We start from the raw sequence: 22,163 nt of genomic DNA on the forward strand, positions 1-22,163 counted from the left end.
CTACAATGCACTCTCCACATCTGAGCGTGCATTGTAAAGGAAGAAGCTAGCATTCTGTGCAGATCGGCTGCCTAGAGAAATTACGGAAGCTGTAGATCTAAAAACGCTGCGTTAATCTTGTCATCACGGCCTCCGTTAGAAATGGATGCATTTCCTGTCAGGAAACGCACATGAATTTTTGCTTCTCCTTTTTGTGTATGTTCAGTCTATTGCTTGTCAGCGAGCATTAACTTGGTGTGTACATTAAACTTTTGATTGTTAGATCATCTCGGTTTTCTTGTTTGTCCTATGTGTTCTCTGGTGCCATTTGCAGCCAGGCTATTCGTTTTTTTTCTTTAGACTGCAACAAGTCACTTTAATGGCCGTCATGATACGTTATAAAATCTTTTATTTGGCCAATGTAGCAAGAACGTACAGTGTGAAGCAGTGAGAACAGGTTATGCTAACTTCTAATTAAAAGGTTTATTGTGAAAATGCAATGATATATAAAGTTTACACACAAAGTAGTACAACAATAAAACCTGATAAAGACTAGTGCTTGATGAAACCAAACGTAAAAGCAGGAAAGGTATAAAATACATATATACATATACAAGTCCAGGGAAAAAAGAACATTGTGATCACCAAATGTGCATGTGGCTACCTTCCAGGAAACTCACTTTTTTCCCAATGGCATGGAACTGGAAGAATGTGCTTGCATAAGCAAGCTGTCAGTCTGTCTATTGGAATAACAACAGTGTTTCTTGAAAGGTGCTGGCATGCAGGATTGGCAATTGTAGTGATTTTTTCCTGCACTTGGATTTTTTCTCTATTTTCTTTCTGTAGCATTTTTATTTATGTTTGGCTGCATCAAGTACCAATTTTTATCTATCTTTCAAAGATGTCTTTCTTTTTCTGGGGAAAACTCGGGGAAGGCAGGAGATGGAAATTCAAGACAATGAGCAACATGAGAACAAGGTGAAAGTAGGAGCCAACGTTTCCAAACGTGGACCTTGAAGAAAAGTCCACTAGTCGAGACGTTGGCTCCTGCTTTCACCTTGTTCTCATTTTGCTCATCGTCCTTTTTTTTCTGGTAATTTGTATAACTCGCCACATTTTTACAAATGAACGTCAGTTGAAAGTTAGTCCTCATCCATATCTAGTGTCATCGTGTAGATACTGCTTCATGCTATGCACTCTTGCAACATTTGTGTACTTGATGAAATGAGCGCTACGAAGACGCGGACGAAAGAACACATGTACGGCAGACAAGGCGCTAGGTAATGTGTCACTATCCGTGACTGACAGGAGTTGATTGCGATGAGGTTGATGCACGTGGCGATGGGACATGGTTGAACTTGTGAAGACAGGAAAGAATCCAATGTAGAAGAAATCTGAAGTAGCAGAAGCTTGATGTGGGTGAGTTGGTTATGCATACTTGATGAAATGAGCGCTACGAAGACGCGGACGAAAGAACACCTGAACATTTGTGTGCGTGTGTGTGCACACGTGTGGATTTGGATGTGAGATCAGGCCCTTGGGCAGAGGTATCATTCTTCTCCTGTACAGCCTTATGAATTCATTAATTATAGTGCAACAGAAATGCAATGGACAAGAACGAAGTGAACACACAGAGCGCTTAATTCTTGTCTGTTGTCTATCTGTTGCACTTTAGTTAATAATGAATACACACAAACTCATCTAGTTTTCAGTTATTATGTCAGGCTTATAAGCCCGCTTGTGTCCTGGAATATTTGCATGGCTATGTATCCTGTAATTTAATTACTGGCCATGTGCTTGCAAGTCGCGTGTCAATCTCCTGATTTTCCTGAGAATCTTGTGTGATGTGCAGGCCCAGACAGTTTCTGGTGAATCCATGCAGGGTGTTGTGCAGGGTGTAATCTGCACTACAAGTGCTGCTTTGATTGCGTTCAGTTCAGCTTTTCTAGGTGTAGGATGACCTGGAACGGTACTCACTTTTATGGGGTTTAGTTTTATGTAGTGTCATACTACTGTTACACTGCTATTGCCAGATCAGTGTACTATATGTGCCTTATGTTTGCTTCCATCTTCATGAGTAGCAACCTCATCTGTGTGTTTGGCAGTTGCATTTAGTCTCCTGGCCTAATTGTTTACCCCCATATTCCACGGTATGGGCCTGTTGTGTTTCAAGTTCAGGTACTCCCGAGGTTGTTTCTGAAGGGAGGGGTAGTCGTCTTTGCATCTCATATGATAGCTGGCATAGTATCTTGGTACGAGGTTCTGAGCTCTTGATACAAAGAATTTGTGCTGCAGGCAGCAATTCTACTCTGTCTAGGTGCTTGTTCGTTAGCTCTTTCTCATAGAGGTCTTCAAGCATGGTACAGTTGGAAAGACCTGTTATTACTACCCGATGCCTGTATTCGATGAGTTGTCTTTCTTGTGTGCTACAGGTAATTCATACCGTACCATACCTTGGACACAAGCAAAGCATCTCCGATTTTCTATAGTATCCACTCGTCCACCCCCATTATTTCGAGATTATTCTTTTCACCAGGTGTGGAAGTTGAGTCCGGGCATTGCATACTTGTTTCACCGACGTGCTGGTTCTGCCGTCATGGGCTTACACTTGCTGAGGATTTGTGGACATTGACTTGCGGGCATATTTGTCCAGCTATGTGGATCACAATGTGCAATCTGGGGTAGTTCTTGATTCTAGCCTTTCTTTTTTTCCGACGTCGATATGAGCTGACTTATCAGAAAGCGAGAGGCCAGACTGGCCAAGAAAGTCTGCAGTGGTGTCGAGGGCTTGTTGCATCATTCTTGATTTCTGTATAAGATAGCTTTCACATAGACTGTAATACGCCATAGGCTGTAGTGTTTCTTGTAGTATGTCCATGTTGTTGGTGTGTGTGGGTCAAATGTACCTCCAACTATGACCTGGAATTTTCTGTCTTGCAGAAAGTTACTGTTTAAGTGCTCTACCGGAAATGTTTTTGCTCATCGTTCCTCTTATTAGAGCAGCATAAGGTACTGCTGTTAAAAGCCTCTTCATTCTTTCATAAGCGGTATTACACAATGTCCTGCGATAAAGTTTCTGCTGCTTATGGCCCACTCATAACTGCCAGAAGGGACAACTCTTGAAAAAGGTTTTCTTTGTGCTATGTGTGCGAGCTAGTACGAGCATTCATGCCTTGACATTTATACATCTGTAAAACCAGCTTCCTGACACAGTTCTTGCTATACCTGATCATGCTTATTTGTGCAGTGGTGTTGAACAATACATATTGATGCAATGAATATTTACACACTCGAATTATCACGAAAGATGGTTTTTTTACAATTCTGCCCTTTCCTTTCTATTGGTGTTAGTTTTTAATAAGCATGCTCCCCTATGCAGTAGTATTTTGAAGTGTAAGGGTTGAATAAAAGGTGATGAACTAAATCTAAGTGCAAGAGCTTTTTTTCTCACCTACGACTCCCATCGAAATGCGACTTCCATGGCTGGCATATCAATCCCTTGCCTTGTGTTAGCAGCAGAATGCTATAGCCACAGTGGCAGGTGAACAAATTGACGAACAATATTTCAGTCTATAATTTTTTTTCTTGCCTGTATGTAAGTAAAGTTTGGAATAAGTTTGTCATTGCAAAAAAGCCCAGTTTGTGGTCTTTCATTGAATAAACCACATATTGTGTATAGTTGAAATGCAGAAATGTGTTCTAAAATCCTCAGGTGGTATATGTTCTTGCAAGTAGCATGGTATTTATTTACTTATAAAGATAGTAATCGCAGCGGATATCGTTATATGGTTTTACACACTAATATATGTGATCACAAACTTATTAGAAACTTACTAGAAACATGAAAGGCATGAATGTTTCTGCACACTTGATCAGCTGTGAACGTGCAAGAACTGCTTGTACTGGCTGACTTCACAGCACAGTTTTGATTTTCTTTTGTTCAGCGTGTCGTTTTATACTATTTTATCCCCACAAGAACAGGCCGTTTGCATGCTTTTCGCATTGTTGCACGAGTTTTACATAATTGTGCAGGAGGGTACATTGTCACTGTGCCACTATAGCAAGCAATTTACTTAATATACTAGTTGTACAGTTAGTTACCTTGCAGAGCAAGTGTTCGTACAGATGCAGTAAGGATACAAAGTCCGCAACATAGTCAATGTTTATTGATTTTTGTGCATGAAAAAGAAATTCTCCAGAGTAGAGGTGCAACTTAACGTGCATGTAATATTTTATTCAAGCCACGGATTTAATGCTATCCTAGCAAATTCATTACGATAGCCTACACTTTTGCTCTGTCAAATTTAATAAGAGGCAAGATAAGCTTTCAAGATGCATCGGGAAATTCGTGATTGAAAACCGACAAGAAAATGCAACTGAACGGTACCGCGTTCAGCGCAACGTTGTAACTTCGGGTACTTTGCTGTCTTCTCATTTGCCCTTGCCGAGGTTGAAATTATTCAAGCTGCTCTATAAGCGCGATTTTTGCAAGCTACTCAACAAAAAAAAAAATTGTGACAACCTCGTCGTCTGCATGGGATCGAACACCTCCTAGCACTGACAACTCGCAAAGGCGTACGAAGCAAACGTGAAAATGCACTTCATTTGCTGGGTAGCGTGTCAACAAACGCATAGCAATCGGAGAATGCAATCTGCGGTACAAGTTTTTTATTCTCCCTTCGCGTACGTACCGAATTCGACGATCCACGTCTCCGCGTATTGCACTTGTCGTTCGAGACGCCATTTTCCAAAACAAACCGGCGAAATAGCTCCGTTGACAGCTCTCCGCGCAATTTCGACGGAAAATCGCAGCGATCGGTGCGACGGTGCGACTGTGCGACCAACCGGTTGGTCGCAGCCGAAAATCGGGGGGTCGGCACTGCGACTGCGATTTTCATCGCAAACGACGAAAATCGCGCTTCCGGTGCGACGAAAATCGCATCATGTGAAACAGGCTTAACCCGACCACCCCGTGCAGGAAGCCGGTGCTCTTGCCGCGCTCGGCTGGCAGTCGGGCAGTCACTGGAATTCCGTTCAGCTCAGTGACTGCCAGCAGCTCCTCGAGGCACACCCGGGTGGTAGTATCGGCGGCCACGATGTTGCGCTTATGGTTAACGCGAACCACTGCAACACCGGGCCGCGAAGAGAGGGTTGCAGCGAGTGAGAGGCGCGGTGCTCCTCGGAAGGTTCCGCCGGGCGCCGAGGGATGGAAGAGCACCGTACCGACGACCGCAGGGTCAACCGGGAGTGCAGCAGTCTCCAGGGCTCGTGCACGGCGCCGGTCCCTCGTTGACTGCACCAGCGTGAAGTCGGGCGTGGTGGACTCGCGGGCGGATGGTGTCACTCTCTGTACTGCGGCTGTAGGCACACTCGGGGTGACCAGGGTAGCGGGTGGGCGCCGCGAGTCGTCCGTTGCCCCGGGAAACGAACGGGAAACATGGGCAAGCTCCTTCCTCTTCTTCGGCTTCTTCAGCCCCTTTGGCTTCGGCCGCGAAGCAGGCTGGCATGGTGGGTCCTTCAGGAATCGCGCCGCGGGGTGATCAGGGCCCTGATGTGACGAAACAGTGGGTGTTGCGTCCGTCAGCTCCATCTCGTCGGCAGCGCTTTCTTTTGTAGCTGGTTCGCTAGCAGACGCTGCAGGGGACGCGCCGTCATCAGGAGCAGAAGGCGCGTCGAGGATAGCTCCGGGCGCGCCCTTGCTCTGAGGGGGCGCGGAGGCGGCAGCTGTAGACTCGGCGGGATGTCGAGAGGTGGTGCTCGCCCTTCTTGGAGGGCCTCCGTCTTGGGCGGCAGGCGGAGAGGAGGTGGCGGCTGTTTCGCCCGAGTGTGGGGAAAGGGCGCTGCCGTGGTCCGGTTGCTGCACGTGGCAGCTGGCTGCCGTGTGCTGCTCCGGGCTGGGGGGAGAACTCGACGGCTGCTTACGTCGCCCGGTTGGCTCCTCGTCCTCGCTCTCCGTCTCGCGGGCGCGTTTCCGGGAGCTGGACATATCCATGTCCTCGTCATCGGAGGGGGGAGCGGGACCGAAGCATGGGGCTCTTGTACTGGGTGGCCGCCCTGGAGAGGCTTAAAAGCGGTAGTAGGCAGGGGGGGATCCACAGGGAGATCGAGGGTGGCGGCCCGTTGGCTGAGCCACTGGCCCAGCATACGAGTGGCACGAAGTTCCAGGTCCTCCCTTGCCCGGAGTTCGTCGAGGGATGCAGGGCCGAGTGTCACCAAGCTCAAACTGGCATGGCGACGGTGGCGAACGCGTGGTGGGCGCTCTCCGGGCGAATCGAAAACCATCTCGGCCCGAGACTTCAGAGCGACACGCAGCCTATCATATCTTCCGCGAAACAACCCTCGGGCGTTGGATGCGTCGGCTTCGGCTCACAGTGCACGTGCAACGTTTGTTGCTCGTGCGGCATCGAGCGCTGTCGGACTCCTTTCACGCGCCGTCAGCCTGCTGCACGTGCGACAGGTGTTCTCCCCGGCGGACCGCCGTCGTCTCGAGGGGCGTTAGGCGTAGCAAGGCGCGGGGCGGTCGGCGAAGATGAAGGTCGATATCTTGACCAAAACGCACTCACATTTAATGTAGGTGGTATCCGCTGGTTCCTTGAATCTTGCCGATTCCATCGGTGCAAAATGAAAGGGGTGGGTGGCCTTTCTTGTGAAAATGAGCGCAGGATGCAGGAGCCCATGTGAGGCGCGTCAGTACTCCACGGCCCCCTGGCGGCGAATGGTGGCACCTACATACGGCAATGCTCAACCCAGGAACGGGCGTTCAAGCGCTGCGCTCTAATACTGTCGCGTCATCTTGTAGTCTTGTGTGGCACTATGCTTTCCTGCTCACCCTTTCGCCACACTCTCCTCCACCACTTTCCGCCTCATGCTTTGAATGTAACCTCCTCCTCCGCTTTTCTCCTCACACACTGCTCGCTATTGCAGCCCTTCATTTCCCGCTTCACTGCGCATTCGCTATTTCACCATTCGCTGTTATCGTTCGCTCTGTCATGCGAAATGCCGCGCCACGCCGAGGCAAGCCGACGCTCAACGCAGGAACGGGAACCTAAGAGCTGCGTTCTAAAAAATTCAATGGAACAAGTTAGTTGTGCAAGATAGAATGGCAACTTTATACTGGTAATCAGTCGGGGATAGCAAACACGATGGTTGTGACAAAGTTCGCGTTTTAATAACACCTTTCAGAAAGAAATATTTTCGAATGACAGAGACATGATATTTTTCGTTGGAAGAGTAAGAATTTCGCCTCTCTTCCATAGGACTTTTTCGTAGAATAGAACGAATATTCCGCCAAGAAGGAGGGCTTATTGTTTCACAGCAAAGGACATATGCTGCAAGTTTACAGGTTGCTTAAGTTGAAGAGGCCAGAGACAAGCCTTCTACAAGAGCAACCATAGGTGCTTGCGCTATTCGGTGAGATGCCTACTAAACTCGTAGAAGGCGATTTTGTTAATCTGGATCGTTTGTTTAGCCTTTCCTGCTTACAAATTGTGCGTGTGGAGCGTTGTGCGGCTATATTTGCTAACGACATGTTGTATGTAGCCTCTTGTTGAACAAAAGTTCACCACCAGATTCGAGTGCGCTTACCCAGGCATCTGTTATGTATGCTATCGAGACGGTGTACTGCACACTTACTATCGATTTTTTTGCCCTTTACGATCTTGTAAAAATACGAACTTACATCTACATCAAGAAATATTGTTAGTCTGTGTATTACTTCAGGATATGACAAAGCAACATTAGGGAGGCCAAATAGAAGAGTTCAGTTTACGAGTTGCCATATCATACCTAGAGATTTCGGGTGATTTAATTCTCGCATGTAGCATTCTCATCCTTTTCCTTTTTTCTTGCTTTTGTATACGCTTAAATGTAGCAGCTCAATGATGAAATGATACCGTTATGCAATAAGTAGTGCAGGCAACATTTTCAATCTACTTTTCAATAAACTTATGATTGCAGTATGCATCACAGGACGAGTAACTACACAACATTTTAATTAACGTACATATTGTGAGGCCTTCAGCAGGAGTCACAAAGTAATTTTCCTTGCTTCTGTATCAGTTTATTTCTTCAAGGGTAAATACAGCAAGATAGCGCGAATGCACACAAGAGTAGAACACGACAATGATTCGTTTGTTTTGCTCCTGCCTTCAGCAAAATTTGAATAAAAAATAGCAGGAGAACGCTTCCATTGATTGCATTTTGTTCTCCGTACAATATTAGTTGCATTGCCACTGTAGACGCAGGTATTGCTAGAGCCTTCTATTTTGGAAAAAAAGTCTCATTATGATGACGTCTATAATCATGCTAGTACAAGTGTTTGCATCGTAATATTCAGGTAGCTGGAGGAAACGACATTTTGCATTACTCCTTGCGTATTTTGTCACGTAAAGGTTTTATGTGCACTATTCGTACCCATCCGCAACTTGACCGTCTACCCAGAACCCACAAAAATAAGAGGTTTTCCACCACATCTGGGATGGAAATTCATAAGCTGGAGGCAACATACAGATCGGACCTGGACGCGCTAAACCGCTGTGCCACTGCGGTTTGCGGTTTGTGAGGGGTTTTACTCCTCACAGAAGCTCTAACATTGTTGGCGTCTACGCACGTAGTTTGAAGACCGCGAGACGCAAACTTATAGCACGAAGATTGCGTTTGGCGAGTAGCAGAGAAGTTGTTCTGCAGAAGGTGGCGTCGTACGTTGCGAGCACCTGGTGCTGTCGCAACGAATAACTTTAAAAAAAATTGTATGAAGCTTCTTAATTTCTCTTGTTTTTTTTTGCATTGTTTAGACGTTGATAAATTCTTAGCACAGCACAACATGCAGACGCTTTCCTCACCTTGTAGCAGTCATTGGCCAGCAGTTGGAGCAGACTGAAGGACTCGCTCGAGGTGTCCATGCTCTGGTACAGTTCCCACGCCTGCTGGGGCTTGCCGTTCATGATGTCTGCGAGAGAGCATGATCGCTGTGAAGGAAAAGTGTCGCTACGTCGCGCACTCTGCGTCAGTTTTCATGGCGTGCTCGCGAATGTGCAGTAGGAGTCATGCGCCCCACAGACGCAAGGACCTGTGGGTACAGTTCGCTGCGCTGGGAGCCGATACACAGTGCACTGGAAACTTGACATACAGCGCGTACGTAGACAAAGGGACCGAAAAAACGACAAAGTCAAGAGCGTTATTTCGGTCCCTCTGTCTATGCACACGCTGTAAGTGAAGTTTGCAATGGAATAGCGACTAGCCCATGCTCACACTTTCACACAGTGCACGAAGGTCGTACACCGAGATAGTGTCGGCAGCACACAAATGCTGTAACAGATTATTGCGCACGCGTACAAGTCGTAATCAGGCGGTGCGAACGTCATAAAAAAAGAGTTCATGAGGTCGACCGAAGGAAAGTCGAAGTTATGCGACACCCGCTTTCGAACTGTCCCGGCAATACGAACATTTCATTGAGGACAACTGGGAAGTTTTCAGGTCCAGCGTTCATACCTCTACAGATAAGTCTGGAAAGCGGAAGTTGTCTAATTACTCACCAAGCTTATATATAATTCGCTGTGTTCTTTTTAAGAATGCGGTAAGCTTTATACTAACTTTTGGAGACGCTTTTTTTAATCTGTAAGCATTCAATGGCGAGCTACCCAGCCCTGTCACGCTTTAAAGTGTAATGCTCCATATCTGCACCAAAATGCGTAATTTGCAAAGACATTTAATCGTTATGATAGTGTAAATGCGCATAATTAGTATCTTTATAAGCATAAGCAACAAATTAAAGACAGCGTGCACATAAAGATACACAGGCTTCCATAAAATGCGTGGAAGAAGCCTATAGTAGCAGGGGGCCGACTTCAAATTTGAAGCTGGGCAAACTTGAGATTTGGGCTGGCGCAATGTCCAATTGAACGCTGCTGAGCGACTTTCGAGTTATGAACTTGCGGGCAAGCAAGAGGGTCGAGACGCTTGGCGCGTTTTCATTGGGCCTTGCCGAGGCGCAGTTAGACTTGCGAGAGAGACAGCGAGAGAGGGCAGACATAGCTTCGCGGCGATGCACTTTCCTCTCACGCAACCTCTCACGCGTTACTGCGGCAGCTGGTCGCTTTCCCCCGCTGTGTTCCTAGGAGATGCGATTGTGCATGGAGTTCCGGCTCAATTGGCACGATCGCTTCGAAGGCGCCGTATGCGGCGAGAACATCTGACAATTGTGCCCTAAAGCATAAGCATTCTTTATCCTCGGAAAGGTCATGCGTAGACGCCAGTAAGTAAAAGTAAAGAAGTAGAAGCAAGTAAAAGTAAGGAAAAGCGAAGGCACAGCCGAGCCAAACAATGCTTACGCATTAGTACACAATTCTCAGAATTTCTGCAGCTTTTTTCAGCGTGCGCTATTCTCGTGTACATGCACAGGAAAATAATGAATAAGACATGCAAATCTGCAATGCAATTGTATCATAGTGGCAGGAATAGGTAGCGCAAGAGGGGTTTATCGACTTTTGGATTTAGTTTCAACTTTGCCGCAAGCTTCCGCTGAGTTAATAGCGACAGGCGTGGTTTCATGCATGGGGTAAGAGCCTGACAGAGGAAACTTGTGCTTCGAGTGAACTTTGTGTGCATGCGCTACTCGTCTCGACGTTTCGCGCCGTTAGATGGCGCTGACCTGCCGGGCAATCGACGCTTGCGCGGTACTGTTAAAGAATCGGTCGACTGTACGTCACGCGCGCACGCACGTTCACAGAAATGCAGCGTACATCCTCAAAGTCCTCCGCCAAGCGTAAGAGCGTAATTAAACTAATTGATTTTCTCAACGCGACCTGCGTCAGAAAATCCTTCATACATGACAGCTTCGGATTCTACTTCGAATATACGAGAATGATGGCACCCTCACGAGACGATAACGCCTCATGACGTAATGTGAGGACGTCTTCAGGTGAAACGTGACGTTCCGCCATGACGTCTTCGTCAAGTGATGATGTCACTTATGACGTCATGTGATGCCTCTTGGAGAAGCAGCATACTGTGCACGGCTCGCTTCTTTGCACTGTCTCGGGGTCAACCCACATTCTTGTGTGTACACCAAGCACGCGGACACAAAAAATCTTGACTAAATATAGGTTAACGGCTTCGCTATAAAAAGAAATAAAGATGAACCGATGCAGCAAGATTTAAAGCCAGTATCTCGTCATTGAAAACAGTTCTATTAAGAAAACAGCTACTGGTTTGCGCAGAAAATGGTCAGAATCTACGTGCTACTTCGAACTGTGCATACTAATCGTAAACGCACCTTTGTGCGCTTACCGGTGACCCACCTGCTGTCGTGCGAGCAACGTAGCTATTGCCACAAGCCTATCGATTTCGTTGCCCATGTAAAAAAAAGAAGGATAGCAAGTGCAATAGCGAAACCGAAGGAAGCGCATTGCCTGCTTGGAGCCAAAGTCAAACGCGAGGCCATCCAAAGTCAGAGTCTGACGCCGATGTGCGCTCGACCCTATGCGCCTGCTTGCTGGCCACTATCGCCCATGCGATGCGCATGCTCCGCGAGAATGCGGGCGCTTTCCGATGCACCCGCTTGTACGCCCATACCGACCTGGAGCCTCGTCTCACTCGCCGGTACGGGCGTGCGCTCCACAAACAGGCGCGGCTCGGTTGCGCTATGTCGCGCGTAAGCCACTACTCGCGGATACAACAATGGGCCCTCGAAAGCATGGAGTGGAAGGGAAGCGAAGGGCTCTGCAGAGGTAGTAACGCCATGCGAACCAAAGCGACGAGATAGGAGCCGAAGCGACGGGCCGACGAGATACGTGCGGCCGTGGAGCGCGAGCAAGAAGAAAGGCGATGCCCGGCCAGAGAACAGCGGCACGCCAAGCGTACGGCCGCCGAGCATGCCACCAAAGCCAAGCTGCGCCGATCGCAGGACCGCCACTTGTGGGGCATCGACGGGTGCTTTCAAAACCACTTTGTCGTAAACGAATTCGGCGCATAGTGCACTGTCTGCGGCCGTCTCTGGTTCCGATCGCACCCTGTCAGCGTGTCACGGCTGGCACATGTTGCGGTCCACGACCAAGCGTTTCCCCAGAAGGCAATGAGTTCGTTCGGGCCGCCACGCGCAGAGGAGAAATGATTCGCATTGACTTAGATAATGATCGAGGGTGGTTTCTGTCGCGATTTCTTTTTCTCACACTGCTTCATTATTCGTAAAAGAGCTATACGTTTACTCACAGCATCGGGTCAGCCAGCTCTGGTAGATGTAGCTCGACTTTATCTTGTCGCTCGGAATCATCAGGAACACCTGTAGAAATCATACAAAAAAAGAAGGCAGCAGTGAATACGGATAGCACAAGCTTCCAATAGGCCTCCGGAAATTTCAACCACATTTAGGTGGTGGTGGTGGCAGTGGACGTGGTGGCGAAGCAGCAGGCGGCATTTACACAGCCGGCAACTGTTCAGCCTCAACCCCACCCTCATTTAGTCTTACAGCGCAAGGTGAGTACCCTCAGCATGAATTGCAAAGCGAACGGCTAAAAAGAACAGATCAGACCACCTGCTACTCGCCACTATAAGATACTGCGAAGTGCATTCATTCCGTATCCTTCTTTAAGCATTGTTTCTATGCTTTAGAAATTAAATTTGGCCATGGTTGCAACGGCGGGTAAGCCTCGGTTCAATCCACAAAGCTTTTCATTAGTAAGTCTTGTTGGTCGTGGGTTGGTCGCACTGGCTAATCTGTCCGACATCGCAATTAGCTCGCACTTGCCCGTGCCACGAAATTTATTGGGAGGACTCATTTTTCTCTTTTTGAATACAAGCCTTTGAATCACACGAACTAACAGACTCTCAAGTAACCAGAAGATGCACGCCTGTCGAGCGAAAGGGGGGCCCATTGGCGTGTTCACTCTTACTCTTCCTTTTCTTTTTATTCTTCATGACTAGCCTGACGTTATACCTATCGTCAACGCAGTTGCCAGCTTGTCTTGCCTTTTGTGTCCTTTCGTCTTAATTACAGGAGAACGTCATCCGACTGCGAATTAGATCGGGACAAGGCTATTAGGCTGGGAACGCTTAGGAGTGAGGATCAATAGCAAATGTCTCAACAAGCTTTGTTTTGTAGGTGACATTACCTGGTTGAGCAACAATGGGGATGGATTGGAACAAATGTTCTAGGACCTTCACCGGGAAAGTTTGAGTATGGTTGAAGATTATTATGCAGAAGACAAAGGTTGTGTTCAATGGCCTGGCAAGAGAACAAGAATTAATGATTGCTAGTGAACCTCCAGAGTCTGTGCAAGAGTATGTTTATCTAGGTCAGTTGCTCACAGGGGACTCTGATCATGAGAAAGAAATTGATGAAATGAAGAAAAAATGGCTAGAGCGCGTACAGCAAGCATTAACAAATCCTAACACGGAGTTTACCACTATCATCGAAAAGAAAAGTATAGAATCGTTGAATTGCATACAATCATTGCATTTTATAGAGCTAACATATGGCGCAGAAATTTGGAGTTGGAAAAAGGAGCTCCAAAACAAATTTAAGGACAGCGCAAGGGCGATGAAACAAGAAATATTAAGCGTAACGTTAAGTGGCAGGAAGAGAGCGGTGGGGATCAGAGAGCAAACGGCCATAGCCAATACTGCAGTTGACATTAGGATAAAAAAATGTTGCTGCGCAGGCCATGTAATGCTTAGGGCAGATAACCGGTGTGTCATTAGAGTTACAGAATTGGTGCCAAGGGAAGGGAAGCTAGTCCAAAACGGCAGAAAATTAGATGTGTTGATGAAGTTAGAAAATTTTCAGGCGCAAGTTGGAATCAGCTAGCGCAAGGCAGCTATAATTTGAGATCACTGGGAGAGGCCTTTATCCTGGAGTGGAAATAAAATTATTATTATTATTATTATTATTATTATTATTATTATTATTATTATTATTATTATTATTATTATTATTATTATTATTATTATTATTATTATTATTATTATTATTATTATCATCATCATCATCATCGTCACCATCGTGGGAAACACGTTAATATATGCATAAGACACAGCCAAACGTGTGCTCACTTCCAAAACGCAGCATCTTGTATGTACGCAAAATCGTTTGTTGTTTACCTCAAAAACCATTGCAGCATTCGTTGCTCGTGCGCATTCCACGTGCCGACACGTGCCTGTCAATGTTATTGCTTGTGGTTTTCGTTTAAGTACCACGTGGCCTTCCTCATTTAATGGGCTCGCCAGTTACTTTAGAGCTTTGAAAGCGGTGCAGTGTGCCATGACGGAATGATTACAATGCAGTGATAGGTGAGCAATACTACAAATGACCCTAAATTTTGATACCCTTCGTTTTTTGTTTTTTGTTTTTTTGCCACAGTATAGCCATTGTTGCTTTCAAACGCTTCCTCAAAAGCGTTTTTTCACCAATAATATGGATACCAAAGTAACGTGGAAATTACATTCTGCCTACTTAAAGATAAATTTTCGTTATCTAGCAGCCAAGGCACTTGCTCTTTTGAAGTAGGTGCACAAAATAACCTATAGTTCAATCGCTTTCCAACATTAAAATGGGTATCCCAGCAGCAAATATGTAATTGAGCTTTTTTAGTCGCATTTAGCTTGTGACCAATAGATTCAATGCAGTTGTTGATGCAGGCAGCATGCAACACACGGCACTCTTGACAGTAGAGTGGCCGATTGGGGTTACCTACGTCCCCATCACCCCCATCCCGCATGACTACCTGGAAGCACGATGTTTCTAATCTAATTTGTCATTACACTGCGTGGTTACTAAGCGGGAATTTTGTACCAAAGCCCCTCTTACATCTTAGAAGAGCTCTAAATTCAAAGCAACAGCCGTTCCAAACCAAGTACATTCTTAAAACACAAGTACAGCGGCAGAAGCAATACCCTTAATGCACCTAGCTACCTTATTGAAGTACCAGTTCACAAGAATTTCAGAGGCGTTTCATTTATTTCAACAATCAGCAATAATGCAGGCACTTTGTCAACAGCTATTGAGTGCCTATCCCAACAATTTTTGAAAAATATCGGCAACACAGATGACTTGGGAAAGTTCAGTGGGCAGTATCACAAAATGGTAATGACGCGTCAGGAGCAATCGAGCGTATAGCTTGCTGCATCTAGCGGCATCAGGTGGCACAGAGCCGAAACAATCGCCTCAAATTGCCGATATTTGGTTATGCGTAGGGCATGGCACCATACGCAGACAGTGTGCATCGTGAAAGCGACTTTGTTGAAACTTGTTTTTTTTTTAACTACATCATGTCATTGAAGCAGGCATCAAGCTTGTTACAGTGCCGACAAATACGTAAACCTTTCTTTTTTGTGTGTGGGATGAACACTACCCAAATCCCAAGCAAGGTGTCGACACAGTCAATTAACACAACTTTAGACAAAGCAATGAAAACGTAGTGGCTAAGTGATGACAGAAAAAAGATCAGCAAGGGGAATTTAATGATCTTGGCACGGCATGCATGTGGTACTGACCGATGAGAAAATTCAAGATGTAAAAAAAGAAACGAACGCACTGAATGCGCAAAACTATAGAGGCGCTCGTCCTAGCACTGCTGATTAACTGTTGAAACCGCGCACATATTCCCCACGAGAAACAACAGCGAATGTAGACGCACAAACACTTATAAAGGTGCCGGGTGCCTGGCGACAATGATTCTTTCGACACCATTTTGACAGAAACTCAGTGTACTCCTGGGTCATTTCGCACTTCTATTTGTAAGAAGAGCAAGGATGCACAATCAAAAGTTGCCTACAAGGGGTAACTGCTCGCATTGTTTGTCCTCTTTTGGTGTCATACGTATACTATAGCTTCGTCGTATTTGCACGTTCAACCGTTCAGATTGCCGATAGCAAATTATAGACTCGACACGGGCTACCCTGGGAGTTTGTTGGACCGGATGTTCCGTGGCTCAAATTATTCGTATTGTTACTGCGCAGAGAAACCCAAGCACTTCAAACTACTTCAAACGTTTCAACCGCCGGGCGTCTCAATATAACGAGGCGTTACAAGTGACCTGATTTGGCTCTGACCTTCACTTTCACTGTCGCCATAGTTTGGCAACACACACACAAAATGTTCGTTGGTGCAGAGGCATCTCTTTCCCTTCGTATCGCACTTCGTATGCTTTTCGGGAAGCGAAAAGTAAGAAAAGCGGCAGCGAGCAAAGCGTGTCCTATGCCCATCACGAGCAGAGAGGCGTAGCGGAGTGCAGCCTTCCAGCTGGCACCGCCGGCGCTGTTTCTATATGCCCTGCCCAACGGCTAGTGAAGGAAACAACTTGTGGAGTGTTGTACCGCATGTGATGCTGATCAAGAATATTGGACAATCTTATCGCCAGAAGCGGCCTTGACACGTTTTGTTTTATTAGCTTCAGCCGATACTCGTGAAAGTAGCTTCTTCGTTGTTGCCGTTCCTTTCCCTTCTTTTCTCCAAATTCTCTGATTTCAGGAAGCGTGCCATTAAACAATTATGCGTATTTCGAAGCCACTACGTTTGACACTAACCTGTTATGCATTCTTCATCGTAGGTAAAAGTAAATTGGTAAACAAATGCGATCGCTGCACTGAACTATAGCAGATGTCTCGCCGTGATGTCGGCTACCAAGCACGACGACATCGGCACGAATTCACCAGCCATATTGCTAATGACACTAGCACCCCCTTTGTTGGCGAATTTACAGTGGCTATATACTTTTTTTAGCTATATCGCTAGAGACGTTAGCTCCACTTTGTCGGCAAATCGCAGTGAGTCTATACCTTTTTTTTTCTGCGGGCAGAACAAAGACTTACCTCTTCGGCTTCCTTGAAATTTCGCGTAGCGGCTTTTGCCTGGGCATAGTTGAAGTTGAATGTGTCGTCGTTGTAGAAGTAACTCTGCAATATCACAATCGAGAAAGAAAGTCCAGTTCGATAAGCATACTCGGATAAGTCTTCTCATGCAGAAGGTTTTTGTCAAATTTTGGGGGAGTTTTCATCGAACTTTGGCACCATGTAGAAGTGCTCGCAGGCCTCCACGTGCGATGCGTTAGGTCACAGAACCATAGACAAAGATACAGGCCAAACTAATACTAAGGTATTGAGTAATCTTGGTAGTACGGACACTGTAGGACCGGGATAACGTAAATATTTTATCACAATTCTTCTTATTTTCTCCTTTTCACGCTTCATCAGTGATTAAAGTGGCACTTCGGGTACTTCATCACCGGGTTCAGCGAGTGGTGTATGACATGGAATATTGAGCAAGAGGTATCCTACATTGTACTGGTCTTGTTGTATACCACGACCAAATACGACGCCACTTGCTGCGACACAGCTAATGTCTCGAAAGAGTTCAACGACTACAGATTTCTGGCTCCGGCATGCGGATGATTATATCAGATTTATTGCAACGCGAAACAATTCTAACGGTCGTCGCCTTCACTTTCAGCAAATGGCGAAAATACCTCGCCCCAGCGTCAGCGCGTTTCATCTATTATATTCTACCGTCAATTCACCCCCCTCAGGAAAAGGGGAAACTATAATAGGCCATATCATGCTGTGCTGGATCAACGGCTGTGGGGTTCCCCCGCTGAGGTCGTGGGTTGGATTTAGTAGCCGCATCTGCTGTATTTCAATAGGGATAAAATCCAGATGCATTGCAAAAATGGCAAAGAAGTGAAAGCGATAGCAAGGTTAAGCACTGCGAGTGGACTTCCTGGGAAGGCGTTCTAAACATGTCGCGTGTGAGACGTGTTAGGGCGACGCTGCACGCAAGGGAAGTGCCCCTGTGCAGAAGGGACAGCGCCCTGGTAGTGACCAGGCGTCTCACAACGCTGGCACGTTAAGGATTGTCACGAGTGGTGTTGCAGCCGTCATACGACAATGAGGCACGAGAGGAGACGCACGAGAAACCGTCGGCGTCTGCTAGCGTGCAATGAAACAATACGGATGACGTTAGCTTGACATTTGCTCTCCGTTACACTCGTACCAGTGCGCGCACGAAGCAGATAAGCACGTTTAATGACAATGTCACAACACAAAGGAGACAGAAGAGAACACAACCATAAAGAAGACGGAGCATGCTCCATGAGAGAGCACGCTAATAAACAAAAATTGCTGGATTGCGCATTTTTCAGTGCATTCCAAAGCATGCACTTGTCAGCCGATATTTCATGATGCAAACATTCTGGGTAAAAAAGCAAAGTCAAAGTAGTACCAACTTCTAGAAACGCTTCACATAAAGGAAACAAGTCACGCGTGAGTGAGCCAGACTTCTCTTGTGTTGTAAAATGCGGAGTCATAGTTTCCTTTAAATAATACTTGATAAAAAGCCCTCTGTACTGCGTTCGCTGTAGCTTCTGCTTCCTCGCACTGGAAAAAAATATTTATTTGCGTTTTCACTGCCTTTTGAATAAAGTTGTTAGTAGCGCATGTGACGTGTGTCTTTGTGTATTTCTTGTGGTTCCTCCCTTGCGCCTACGCATACGTAACGTCATTAGGTCAGAGCCTAAGAACATGTAGTGTTGCAGCAGTCCAGCGAGAACGCTAATGTGCTTATAGCGCGCAGGCGCCCAACGCTCATGCCGCAGCGCAAGGCAGAACACTTCCCTGACTCCATCACCGAGCCGATTTAGCGTAGAGTGACGATGCGCCCTCTTCGCTTTGTCGTTCTCTCGCAGTCCAACGCTCTCAGTGTCTCTGAATACCTTCTGCATGCACAGATCGGGACAGCACGATGATGGTATCGACCATGTGAATTCACTTCGAGCGGGCGTATAATTATCAAGGCAATATAACATTCATGTATGTACAATTACGCGCACGCCGAACACTTAACCACCAGGAGGCGCGATTAAACAGGAGTGCGGGTTCTCACTGCCGCATGCCCGCAATATAGACCAGTAAGAGGCTATTGGAAGAAAACTAGGGAAACGAAAGAAAACGGACACGTACAAAAGCAAAGTTCGCAATAGGGGGTCAAAAAATGTTGTTGTGAGAGTTGATAGTGTTTTTCTTTTTCTTTTTTAACCTAGGTAGGACATTAGGCAGTATAATAGCCAGAGCTTGGTGGTGCAGCCCACCATCTTGTTCCAAAGGGGACGTTCATAAAATCCATCCATCCATCCTGGTGGCGCTTGGTGACGCAACCCACCACCCCGTTGCAAAGGGGACCCTCATAGCATTCATCCATCCATGCATACACCCATCCATCCATTCATCCATTCATCCATCCATCCTATGTGAAAGTGTTTGCCTTATTTCAGATATTACTGCGCGAAATGAGCGTCGGCCGCAAACGTGGTGGTGAAACAGTAGCCATGTGCGATAAAGTCTTTTTACTGCGCTAAGCAATAGGTGGTGTCCAAGTTCACGCCCCATAGGGTTGCGCAGTGGGGATTTTAAATGTGGGTCTTAAATACTACTTTTTGCTAGTTGCATGCGGCAGAAGCGACTTCTGCAGCCGGAAATATGTCATACACGTCGCGTTATGAACGCCACCTATGCTGAGTTTAGAATTTGACTATATTTGTAACATCACGTCACATAACATCGCGATGATGCGCATCCGTTTGCTGAAGGAGATGGAGGTGGCACCTGCGGATAACAGGTGGGCTTGCTGTCTAGTGGGGCAGTCAACGGGTGTTTACTTAGGTTTTGAAGGAGTGGTTTAATAGTGGCTTATTATCGAAGAAGAGACAAAACGCTGGCATACTCTGTAGCAATGCGTGGCCGAGGCAAAGGTGTAGGGTTGGAAACGGCGGACATACAGACGCGAAGAATGCCTGCAATTGAGAGAACAGTCGGAGCACAGGTAGGCGAAGTAATGGGAAAGTCTAGTGTATGTCTACATAATACAGAAGATATTTCGCATAGCTCGAACGTGCACACAAAGTACTCCTCCGTTTAAACCGAAGTCCCCGGGCAAACAGTTCGGGTCATCGCTCGGCGGTGGCCGATAGCCTATTCAAGAGGTTTGCGCACCCATGTTCGTCCCTAAATACAGCGGCAGAAGGACAGCACTGACGCTCACGCGAAGCGCCCTGAAACGAGCAGCCGGGCCTTACTGTGTCAATCATCTTGCGCCTTAGCGCAATCATCGCCCGGCGTTGCAGTCAGTTTTGTGCAACAAATATTTGACGTCGGCCACACTTTAGTGAAAAAGTTCGAAAACACCAACACCTACTACTCCCAAATGGCAGAAATTGTCGACTCTCCGTTCTCAACCTGTCAAAACGTGTATTACTTGCTTCCGCAAAACCGAGCGTCCAGCAATGACATGAAAAGCGTAAATGTGGCTCTCGTGACAAAACCATGCACAAGAGACAAGCCCCAGCACGAGCATCTAGCACTTTGCCTTTGTTTGAATGATGAATGGTGGTGCCCCTCTTTGGGCAAATATGTAGTGCGAAGAAGTGAACTGGCAGCACAGGCTAGTCAACGATACATATAGGGGTAGTACAAAAGGTTATATAGGGCGATTCGTTGCATGCGTGCTGTGCTGGGCGAATCTATTCAGAAATTAGACAACAGCATCCGTGACCACGGTTAGCCAAATCTGGGAGTGTTCTCAAAGAAAGCTTCGCTTAAAAGGAGTAGTAGCCACGGTGCCAGAAAGTGCAAGCGACCGTTCGGTTAGGTACGCTGGCAGCACGCGCACCTTGATGGAGTTCAGGTAGAGCAGGACATCGTCGAACTGCTTCAGCAGGAAGAAGCAGGAGGCCATGCACTGACGACCAGGTATGGTGTCTGGACAAAAGACAAGAAGCATGCGTGCCGTGGTGTACAACAATAAAGGGAAGTCAGCGACCAGTCAAATTCTGCGCATTCAGGACAGCGTATGCGAAGCACATTCGCATCTCACATCTACAGTTTATCCCGGTTAGGTATGCTGGTCATTCAAAATGCCGATGTGTCTGACCATGGATGTGAATCTGAAGAGACACTGCTAAACTGAAACAAACACGTTGCATTTTTTTTCGTAGAGTGCCTCTTAAACACTCTATGTAAATTTCTTTTGTACGAGAACGGTAGTAAATAGGGGAAAAAATCAAGTCAGCATTTAATGTACTTTATGGCAGTGCCACGCCAATAACTTCATAGTGATGTCGCGCGTATTGAAATATTCTTGCCTATTGCTACTGGTTTCAGGTAGGAACATTTTCTCACAGTTGCCACGTTAACTACGTCCTTAGTGCCTACTACAAGACGATCATGCTTTATAGGTGAACAACAAGCACCTGGGAATTAAGACTTCGAGCCTTTGATATCACGGAGTGACAGCGCGCGAACCTAAATGCCATGTTGCCACCTACCTTTCTTTTTTTATCATAGTTATTGTGTTTATCAATGGTAAGTTAACTATAGGAGCTAGCTAGGTAATATCTGTTTGCGCAATGTTCAAAATTTCGCTTAACTAAATGTTTCTCATTACTTATCGTTATCATAGTAGTGTTCTCCACGTGCTGTGCTTCCAAGTTTGGCTGCTCAACTTGGCTGGTGTCTACTCGCAACAAAGGACCAATGAAACGTCCTCACCATAATTCAATGCCTTTTCTATTCTACAACTCAGTTATTGCCCCTTCTTTCCGTCCATCATCTATTTACCGTTATAGACTACCGCCTTGAAGTCGTACAGGTGCTGTGCCCTCTTCACTGTCTGCAATCACTTACGAGTTTCCGCGCACGTGACTTCTCAGGTTTCAGAACATGGTCGCCTACCTCAAAACTTGTCTTCAGTACACAGAAGTCTAAAAACAATTGTATATATTATTGTCCGAGCAGCGAGCCTCCTTTTAGGATCTTGAATTCGCCGGCGCCACACTTTGTTACAGAATGCACTGGACGAATTAAAGCTACAGGCAAAGACGAACGCCTCTGCAACGAGCGCCTCTAAAACGAAATGACCTGTTTTTAGTAGCAGTAATTATGCCTCGATCGATTTCCTATCCTTCCCATGTATTGTGATGCCTCTAACAACGAAGATGATTACAGCGAATATTCTACAGCGAATTTATCTGTACTACGAAACAATTTAGGCGTCCCCGACGGCAGAACTGTTGCTTTTCAGTGAACGCCACGCAGTATAGTGCCGCCACTGCCCACCGCAGAGGCCACTGAGCTGGGCTTTAAGCTAGCACAAACGGCTGCGCCATCGACGCACTTGTCAAGTGTGCCGATGTCAGTAAGTGTTA

The 22,163-nt window shown here is 46.4% G+C and overlaps 1 protein-coding gene across 1 annotated transcript in view; it reads right to left on the reverse strand.

Moving 5' to 3' along the window:
- The window catches only part of LOC126519834 (intraflagellar transport protein 56-like), a 160,914-nt gene that overhangs the window by 16,620 nt on the left and 122,131 nt on the right, over positions 1–22,163 (reverse strand). The window contains 4 exon segments of the mRNA XM_072285704.1: positions 8,820–8,926; positions 12,187–12,256; positions 16,783–16,866; positions 20,630–20,718. Of these exon segments, the coding sequence (XP_072141805.1) occupies positions 8,820–8,926; positions 12,187–12,256; positions 16,783–16,866; positions 20,630–20,718 (350 nt within the window).

Source organism: Dermacentor andersoni, unplaced genomic scaffold (genome assembly GCF_023375885.2).
Source record: "Dermacentor andersoni unplaced genomic scaffold, qqDerAnde1_hic_scaffold ctg00000039.1, whole genome shotgun sequence".
Lineage (NCBI taxonomy): Eukaryota > Metazoa > Arthropoda > Arachnida > Ixodida > Ixodidae > Dermacentor > Dermacentor andersoni.